Source organism: Carex rostrata, chromosome 6, assembly GCF_964058835.1.
Source record: "Carex rostrata chromosome 6, lpCarRost1.2, whole genome shotgun sequence".
Classification (NCBI taxonomy): domain Eukaryota; kingdom Viridiplantae; phylum Streptophyta; class Magnoliopsida; order Poales; family Cyperaceae; genus Carex; species Carex rostrata.
Window position 1 is genome coordinate 9,707,518 of NC_135923.1, and position 9,917 is coordinate 9,717,434.

Consider the following 9,917-nt stretch of genomic DNA (forward strand, 5'->3'; position numbering starts at 1 on the left):
TATTTCCAGTAGATAATCCTGAGCGAATGTGCATGGTACATTTTTAAGGGCAGATAATTATATATTTGATTTGAGTTGGATATTTCTTGTCTTGTGAGTATATAGTATATAGTATATAGTATATAGTTAAAATTCTGATTCAGTGTTATTGTGCTAAATACTAATAAATGTTTCCCACACAAAGAATTTTGAATCTAATTAGTTAAATACACACTAGCAAAGCTCAACAATTGGTTGATGTATGTAAATCATAATTCTTGAGACTAAATCAAAAGTACTAATTGCAACAAGCCACACACTCCATACACCTTATCAGGCTTTGGTACTATAAATTAAGAAGCTAATTAACTTAATTCATTTTCAATTTTTAATTTTCACTTTTACATGACAAGGTTAATAGAAGGAAATATAGAAGTTGATCTGATCTGACATGTTATTCAATTATTTAACTAGCACTTTAGAAGGGTTAGCTCATTTGGAGAATCTAAGTGTGGTTCCTGTTGCCATCCTTGCCTCCCTAGGGATATCTCTAGGCTCGGTACGGTTGAAAGATGTCTCATTCCAGAGCTAATGCACCCTGATGACAGTAATCCAGTCCTTGGATTTGATCCCTCCGATAATCCGATATCATCGGTTGCGTTGAGAGCTTCCATTGAATTTATTCCTTCTTGGCATGCCTATATTAGAAATAAGAGAAAATAAATTCAAATAAATTAGAAAGAAATTAAGCAACACAAAGGAATATACTGTTTGCAACTATATATTGTTCGCAGAAACATAATAATTTCTAAAAAAAAATAAGTTATTTAAATTGATAGTAGAAAACTTAATTACTAGCATATTTCACGTACAGAGTAACAGAGCACATATATATATGGTTTCATCTGGTAAAAACTTGGCCAATTTTGTAAGTAAAAGGAATATACATACTAAGAAATTAATTAAGCGATGCAATTATTACAGATATATAGAAAATGTACTTTGTAGAAGTAAATTTATAGAGCTTATTTAGATATTGTCTTCCTCGTTTTTTGGCCAATTAAGAGAATTCTGATATCACGGAAGCTCACATGTAATGCACATGCATGATCAATGAGTTAAAAGTAACTAAAGCTGGGATATAATCAATTGAAGACTTTACAGAGCAATAAATAATCCGCATTTATTGAGGTAATCAAAGCTATACTGGGACATTTTCTTATTGTTTCTTCCTCTCCAACTTTCAAGATAGTGAAGGCATTTTACATTTACATTTACATTTACTGTGCTGAAGAGTGATTTAATGATTTTGAAACAAAAAACGAGACAATAAAATAAGACAAAGCTTTATGGATTTTTGAGCAAAGAAGCTTCTCTGTGTCTCTTAACTTTTGAAAAATTATTCTGTGTGCCTATTAACTTTTTGTTGAAAGAAGGTACTTTTGCACATCTCTTTGTTTGAAATGTCAGGTACCATTTCTCCTTGAAGGAAGTTGTTCAAGGAAACAGCACTTTAAGCAATTATTTGAACAAACTTCTTTACTTCTGTAGTTTATATCTCTAAACTAATAATTAATACTTCAACCAAAATATACTTATTATTCCTTTATGTCAGATATAGTAGTTTCATAGTAATTTACAAATGTACTGTAAAATCAATACCTGGGTTGCAATATTTTGCCGGATAAATAGCCAGTGAGATGCCTCCATGGATACATATTGACTCCTGCAGGAAAAATATTCAGATGTAAATGTGAATTACAAAATTAATAACAACTAAATTAATCACACCAATTGATTAATTCAAAAAATCCAAGAAATATATGGAGCTTATCTCGATATCATCCTAATTAAACCTTTTCCGGTACAACAAAACCTGCTGTTTGACTTTTTTTTATTGCTGAGAAATTCAGGTCTTAACATTTACAGCTTTTCAGTGATCTGTAATAATTTTGCAAAAGGGCAATTGGCAGGAAAGTGGCATGTTGTATGAGAAGTGATGAGTGTTTTGTCTGTTTCTTATTTGTATTATGTTAGATACCATATGAAATGGTGCAATCTGAGAACATTCAGAGATAATGTTTAGGTGTGTGTCAGCTATATGTCATGTGTGGGTGCACCTCCTGTTGATGCGCACATACTCTAGCGATGACTTTGATTTTTCTGTTCTTCTTTTTATTAAGCTTATTTATCTTGTTCACAAACTACATTGATGATTTAATTTCAGGATGTGTGTGTGTGTGTGCGATAGAATAATGTATTTTCTTTCTTTCGTTGAGTACTTAAATTGTTCACTCCACAATATCTAGCATTCTATCTTTGTAAATACTTTTCTTATTTAATGCAATTGTTAGCGGAATCAAGCCATCTAACCTATAAAAAAAAAAAAAATTACACTGATCTTCCTCTTGCATAAATCAGGTTTCTCATTCATCTTTTAAATAGTATTATATTTTGTTCTTTGTGAAGAAACGTATATATATAAAAGAGGAGGGTTCAAATGCCTCCATGTTTTTGTGCCTCCATCATGCCTCCATCTCCCTCCATTATTTTCAAAGTTCAAACAGTCGATCCGAACCGCTCAACCTAACCTCCATACTAAAATATGTTTGGAGACCAAATTTTATATTTTTAGGAATTTTTTTACTATTTTTTTAGATAGGTACAAAATCAGTAAATCTGAACCATCTAAAAACAGTATTTTTCTACCTATCTAAAAAAATAGTAAACAAATTCCTAAAAATATAAAATTTGGTCTCCAAACATATTTTAGTATGGAGTTTAGGTTGAGCGGTTCGGATCGACTGTTTGAACTTTGAAAATAATGGAAGGAGATGGAGGCATGATGGAGGCACAAAAACATGGAGGCATTTGAACCCTCCTCTATATAAAATACGGAAAATAATGTTTGTCATCTGAAGCAAATAATTAATCGCCTCAACCCGTGTTAATTATGTATAAAATGTTTATTAAAGATATATTTTTAAATAGATATGGTTCAGATTACATTACTATTATATATCCAAGCCCCATTAATAGATGAGTAGGAAGCAATTTTATCTGAAATAATTGTTAGCAGGTCTCATTAAATATTGTAAAGTTAGAAAAATTTATATCATATTTCCTTTGCTCTAAAATACAAGGCAATTAAGCGCAGAATAGCCAAATAAAAAAGAGCTAAGAGAAGGCATAACGGTGAAATTACAATTATTTAGTATGATACTTAAGTACTTGCATTTTCATCTTTAATCCGATTGATGGTAAGTTGGTAACAAAATGTGGGGTTCATTCAGGAAAAAAAAAAAAACAAAAAGAATCTAGTCAAAGCCAGAATTCATATTCAAAAGCTCATTAAATGCACTTCAGATCGATCGTACCTTAGCCTTTCAAAAGGCATCGATATTTGTGTATACCACTTTAATTAATGGACTGTACGTCTGTACATACATGACTCAAAACTCTACAAGGTCAACTTGATACACATGTCTTCTCTTTTATCTAGGCACTTATTTCTAACTAATGCTTATTTGAGTAGTATCTCGGTCAAATCGACCTTGCCATTATCTATATCCTATTAATAGACTTGTAACAAGTTGTAAACTAAGCATTTGGAGATCGACGTATATATTTTTATTTTTCCTTGATGTGTTCTATATATCTCAAGATGTATCTTTCATCTTAGACACCATGCAAAATCTTAACCATATATACCAAAGACCATGTATGTCATCATATTAGTGCGCCTAGATATTTTTGCCAAAAAGAAGTTATAAAAAATATTTAACGGTACTAAAACTGAATAGTAATTTAACCGTTTAACAATTAAACAACATAAAGTGACTAGTAAATTGTGAAATATACTGAACACTATATAAAATTTCTTTTTGAACTTTAAAAAGTCAAAATTATTATATATATGTAATTATAATTAATAATATTTTTATTTATCGTATTATAAATGAGTTTGGCTAGTATAACACCAGTGTCATTTCAACCCATATAACACCAACTCTAAAACCTATCAAATCGACTTCAAATGGTGAATTCAAACCGTTCAAACCGATCTACTTCATTAGTTGTGCATTTACATGCAAAATTTATAACTTTTCGAATTTATTTAGTATTAAGTCAGGTGGTCAAATGTGTGAGTTTTTAAGTTAATTTTAATACATTCATTTTTCAATATTTTTACCGCTTGATTTGATACTAAAATAACTCGAAAATATAAAAATTGTATGTAAACACATCACTCATAATGTAAATCGGTTTGGATTAGTCGTTCAAAGTCGATTTGATAGGTTTTAGAGTTGGTGTTATATAGGCTAAAATGACACTGATGTTATATTAGCCAAACTCATTATAAATTATACAACTATATATAATGCAGTTCACTAGTACTTAAAACTACAATATCTCAAAACAAATATCAAACTAATATGTACTTAATAATTCAAAACACAAATTATCAAAATCCGCTAAATCAGTTTTTATAGTGCTAAAATAATTCGCTTCTACGGTGGTTAATATACTTAATCATCAGTACAATCTATCAAATCTGTTTCTTAAATAATCTTAACGCTAAGTGCAATTAGCCGGTTTAATCGCCGTTTCTTTAAAGCTTGCTAATTAAATAAGATAATTATTTCATATATATGTAAGCTAATTTAAATGATATATTCCGTGTAATTAATTTTGCATAGTTAACCGCGAAGAACAATTACTGCAAATTATTTACATTAGAATCAAGTAGTAGTATGTAGAGTTACACTTACACCCACCTTGGTAACACGTCTGGTTGATTAACAGTTGTTGGTGCAATGGCTGCAGAGAGAGAATTATAGAGGGAAGGAGCGCTGGTGGACCCAGATTTGTCAGAAGGAGATGGTGTTATTTCTCCGGGCTCCATTTGCTTGTTCAAGCCCGTGTCTCTCTGACCTTGTCCTGAAACATACCAGATTATATTAAAGTATAAGTTGTTGCGTCTTTAAATAACGCTTAGGTAATACTTCCAGTACTGGAGCATGGCACCACACTCGTCTCAACAGATACTACCGTACCAGTTTCAGATATGGCATTTATCTAGATAAAAAGTTTAACACCAAAGAGGCATGGAAGTTCCAGAGAATAAGAGGGAGGGAAGGGAGCAAGGAAAGAGAGAGATGTACCTCCACACCTGTCAGTGCTCTTCACTGTTCTATACATCTGCACCCGACAAATATAAGAAGTTAAGATCAAATGGACAAAAAGAAAAAGAATAAATAAACAGGTATAGTGCAAATACTGAACTAATTAACATTTCAATTATGCGAGGTTCAATGGAATTAATTAGTAGGCAGGCACAACTTCCTACTTATGCGAGGTTCGATTTAGTCAATAAGAGAATATAAAATGATATGTGCGAAGTTTTTCACTTTTTTGTCTCAATATATTACTCAAAAGTGTATAAATGGTTCGTTTTTTATATATACGAAGGCATAAATGGCTCCTAGTTGCAAATACTGTTATTGCATTCTGCAATGAAGAATATTTTAATATAAAATATTTAAATATTTAATAGTAGCGGATATAGTAATACCTGAAGGTGGCTTTTTACATGCGCCAGTGTCAGATCCTTTACATTCATCAACTCCAACACTGATTTTGGGGTTGCTCCTGCTCAGCAAAAAAAAATCAAGAAAGATATAAGGAAATTTTAGCTATAAAAAAGAAGACAGGAAAGGTAACTTAATGAGGCCATATATTAAACAAACCAAAGAAAAACCCTTAAAGATATGAAAAAGTTGCTTCCTTTTTTCTAGGGATGAACACCAAGTAATTGAAAAGGCATCTACTAAACTTATAAGAAAAAAAGAAGGAAAGAAACATAGAAATTGTTTCAAGTCACGAAATAATAGAACAAATGCATATGAAAATTTTCTTGGGAAGAACATATATATACTCACTTACATAAATGATTTCTTCAATGAGAAACAAAAAAATATATTGTATTATAATTTATTAAATAATAACAAAAATTGTGAATAAAATATTAAAAATTAAACATACTTTCATGGCCACCGAGTAGTTCGACTGCATGCACAAAATGCGCATGGAGAGAGGTAGTCCATCTCATCCTTGGAGCTCTAACATTTCTTTTGCTGCTCCCCCGAACCATTGCTCTAGAATTCCTCTTGAAATTATAGAGGTGAGGCGAGTATTGGTGGCTATGATGCTGTTCACTGTGCGGCGCACACACCGGATCCGACACAACCGGTGAAGAGTCCAAACTTAGACTCAGCGTTAGTCCACTGGCTGGTATGTTCGGTTCATGATAGTCCCGGCCCACAGGTAAAACCCCTAGTTCATGGCTCAAATCACTGCCACTACTACTGGACTCTGAATTTTGACTGAAAGAAATTGGTGGGCAGATGTGTAGTGAGAGATCTGGCATGGTCTCCATGTTAGGGTTTAATTTGTGTCTACTTTTGATATGTGAGATATTAGAAAGGATGGATGATGATGATGGAGCAGTTATTGGTGAGGAGTGGAGAATTAAAGGGTTTGGTGACTGCGGAGGGGACAGTGTAATGGCGAAGTGAAAAGGAAAGGAGAGAGAGAGAGCAATGGAGCTGTAGGTTAGAAGGCGGGGATTGTGATTAGGTCATGAGTGGCTTATGATTTCTTCTATTGTGGGTTTGAGTTATAGAGTAAGAGAAAGGCTAGGGAGAGAGAAATGTGAGATGGGCTAGAGAGAGAAATAATTTCCTTATATTGATATTGTATGGAAGAAATTGCTTGAAGGACAGGGAATAACAAAGAGAGAGAATTAAAGAAGGATTGAGACAGGGATGAAGGGGACTAGAGAGAGAGAGAGAGACATAGTGGTCATTTGAGTAATCAAAGGTATAATGGCTTGAGAGAATGTGAGTCAATATTTCCTTTTCCATGAAACCGAAGGGAATTATGGTTCAGGTCATAAATGCTCGGAGAGAGAGAGAGAGAGAGAGAAGGGTTGGAATAAGAGATTTAGAATACCTAGAGCAACCAGAACCAGAAGTGTTTCATTTGACATCAGCAGATAGCAACTTCAAGGCTGCAAATTTTGTACACCAGTTTTTTGGATTTTTGAGTCATGAATAGTATAATTTACCTACATAGATTTGTCAAAATTGCTTCATATTTATTGGAGGCGTACTTTCCAGGAAGGCACCAACAATCCAATTTTCATATCTAGTCCATCCAGTAAATTGAAAATGATTCATTCTATAATAAATTAATAATCTTCTTCATTTCACATGCTTTCTACAAAAAAAAAAAAAAAAAAATCCAAAAATGCAGAGGTGATGACTGATATATATATATATATATATATATATATTCAATTGAGTAATTAAGGATACGTACAAATCTATGAATTTTAACTTTCATTTATTTTTTTTGGAATTGTAAAGGTCACAACTCACAAGGAGTAATTTTGTAAACAAATATATATAAGGTCAATTTTATTTTAGAATTCATATTAAAACAAAGAAAAGTACCATACAAATTAGCTTAATTGTTTAAATAATCGAGATTAACGGATTTTGTTATTAATGTGGCATTTTTAACTTGCATAGTACAACCGATCGAAGCTTTTAAGAATTTTTTTTTTTAATAATGAGCTAGTTTTTGCCTACGGCTTTAAAAACAAATGTTTTGAAACCAATTATTTTTATGTTATGATAAAAATAGGATTAAAGAACTCAATTTTAAATTAGTGAGGCTATGGTACTATATATGCACAATGCATATTAATTAGCCTGCGCTATGAACTCAAATCTTCAGTATGAAAGTTCTAAAATATAGCAAAAAATTATAAAATAATGTAAAATTTAGTTTACATGTACATATTCATATGGGGCCCATGCTGAATGATTCAAATCGAGATTTTCAAAATAAAAATATTAATTCGTAGTATGGACCAATCTGCGCTCTGCATAGTACCTTAGCCTCACTCATTTTAAATATTTAAAAAAAAAACTTTTCGATTTTTTATTTTTGAGTACAAATTGAAATAAAAACTATCAACATCAATTAACAGGTAAAAGTTTGTATATATCTAAGATCTTCCATACAACACGACAAAACAATATGTTAATTAATTATCTGTGCCGTTCTGGAATTATTATGGATGAGGTCACAAAATAATGATGCACTTATCATTTACTACAGCACAAATAACGCAAAATTCAATTAATATACTTCACTACATTATTAGAATCTGTTTTAAAACCGTAGACAAAAAATGATTAATGCCGTTGGATAATCTACACAGATAGTTATCCCCGAAGCGCGCAATAGTTATTCCGATCCGACGGAATTATTATCGTGAGCACTTATGTACGTTGCTAAAATATCCACAGTGTTAAAACGGATATGATCGATTATGATAGTCACATATATACTTGTTATCTTGTGCAACCTTAACAAAATAATTACTTACAAGCTAGGTGACTTAAAATGTATTAATTCGTAAGTGGCTTAATATATTATATCAAAATTATTTACTATATACCAACCAGATTAGAGACATGATTTTATAATTTGAAGTTTGTATTATTATTTAGACTAGAATAGTAGAATACCACATATGTTACACTAGCAGGATTTGATAGAAGAATATATATATAATTATATGCTCAACGATTAATAGCATATTAGCATTTTCCTATATATATATAGAGAGAGAATGACTAATTTCAAAACATTTTTTTTTCTAGTTTTCAGAACAAACGACTCAATTTTTCGATTTTCAAGGTCTAATAAATAGTCGATTCAAACAGTTAGATGTTCAATCTATATTAAAATGTGCTTGGAGACCAAATTTTACATTTTCTGAAATTTTTTTTTACTATTTATTAAGATGGTTTGAAAATCGTTATTTTTATTAAAATTCTGCACCATTGAAAAACAATAATTTTCAAATCATCTTAATAAATAGTAAAAAAAAAATTCAAAAAATATAAAATTTGGTCTCCAAGCACATTTTAATATAGATTGATCATCTAACGGTTTGAATCGACTATTTGGACTTTAAAAATAAAAAAAACTGAGTCGTTTGTTTCAAAAGCTAGAGAAAAAACATTTTGAATTTAGTCATTCTCTATATGTATATATGTATGTATGTATATGTATATGTTCCAGAAATAACTACTTGGTTACCGATTCAATTCCAAACAGAACTAATATGTGGTCCAATGAAAAGTTCCTATAAAAATGCATAAAGGTTCAAATAATTTAAGATGTATGAAAAAGGCCTGTCATAAAAAAGTTGTTGATGAAATTGAGTCAGATAAACACGTATATATATTTTTAAAAAAAATAGAGCCTTTGGGGACCAATGCTTCGAACTGTGTCTATATATATATCTCTGTGTCCGGGACAATAAAGTAAATGCAGTACTAATTATTGAAGCATTGTTGTAATTTTTAAAAAATTAAATTATTGAAACATAGTTGCATTTTCTCTAGTAGGCCAAAAAAAATATTTCTTTCTCTGATTAGCATTTTAGAACAGAATAGTTGTACATTTCCTCCGAGTATTTATTCAAAACTATCAAGCATTCAAACACTTTTTATTTTTATCTTTTAAAAAAAAAGACGAGATCAAGCTTTTAATTTTTTAATTTTTATAAAAAAATTCTTCAACCAAATTTTTAATTGAACACGTGACTTTTCATGTAGAGAATATTAACTTAATTAACCTTAAATTAAAATTAATTCTAAGAAGAGATAATTTTGTTAACTAATAATTACTGTAGGGGATAAAGTAAAAAAAAATAAAAAACACTGAACACTCATCAAATAGTAACGTCTCATTAATTCCTTGCGAAAACATAAATTAAAAAAAAAAAAGGTCCGCCAAGTTCGCCAATAATTTGATTCTCGAAATTTAATTTTCCTTTTCTTTTGTCTCCCTTT

The 9,917-nt window shown here is 30.8% G+C and overlaps 1 protein-coding gene across 2 annotated transcripts; it reads right to left on the bottom strand.

Annotated features, from left to right (window-relative positions):
- Positions 1 to 219: 219 nt before the first annotated feature.
- Positions 220 to 6,934, bottom strand: LOC144556162 (putative transcription factor KAN4). Of its 2 annotated transcripts, none has more exons than XM_078304658.1 (6): positions 6,025 to 6,934; positions 5,555 to 5,631; positions 5,145 to 5,181; positions 4,752 to 4,920; positions 1,642 to 1,705; positions 220 to 677 (listed from the first exon to the last, which is right to left on the bottom strand). In XM_078304658.1, the coding sequence occupies exons 1-6, from the start codon at positions 6,416 to 6,418 to the stop codon at positions 450 to 452; spliced, it is 969 nt and encodes a 322-aa protein (XP_078160784.1). In that variant the 5' UTR covers positions 6,419 to 6,934; the 3' UTR covers positions 220 to 449. The 2 variants fall into 2 exon arrangements, with proteins under 2 accessions (XP_078160784.1, XP_078160785.1); XM_078304659.1 differs by having other exon boundaries at positions 221 to 677; positions 4,758 to 4,920; positions 6,025 to 6,929.
- Positions 6,935 to 9,917: the final 2,983 nt, after the last annotated feature.

What these genes read in the sequence shown, in the direction of transcription:
- LOC144556162 (XM_078304658.1), bottom strand. Translation starts at nt 6,418, where the DNA reads ATGGAGACCATGCCAGATCTCTCACTACACATCTGCCCACCAATTTCT. An exon ending in ACTACTCGGTGGCCATGAAA is followed by an intron (nt 5,632 to 6,024) that starts GTATGTTTAATT and finishes TTTGCTGAGCAG; the next exon opens with GAGCAACCCCAAAATCAGTG. An exon ending in GGCAAAATATTGCAACCCAG is followed by an intron (nt 678 to 1,641) that starts GTATTGATTTTA and finishes TTTCTAATATAG; the next exon opens with GCATGCCAAGAAGGAATAAA.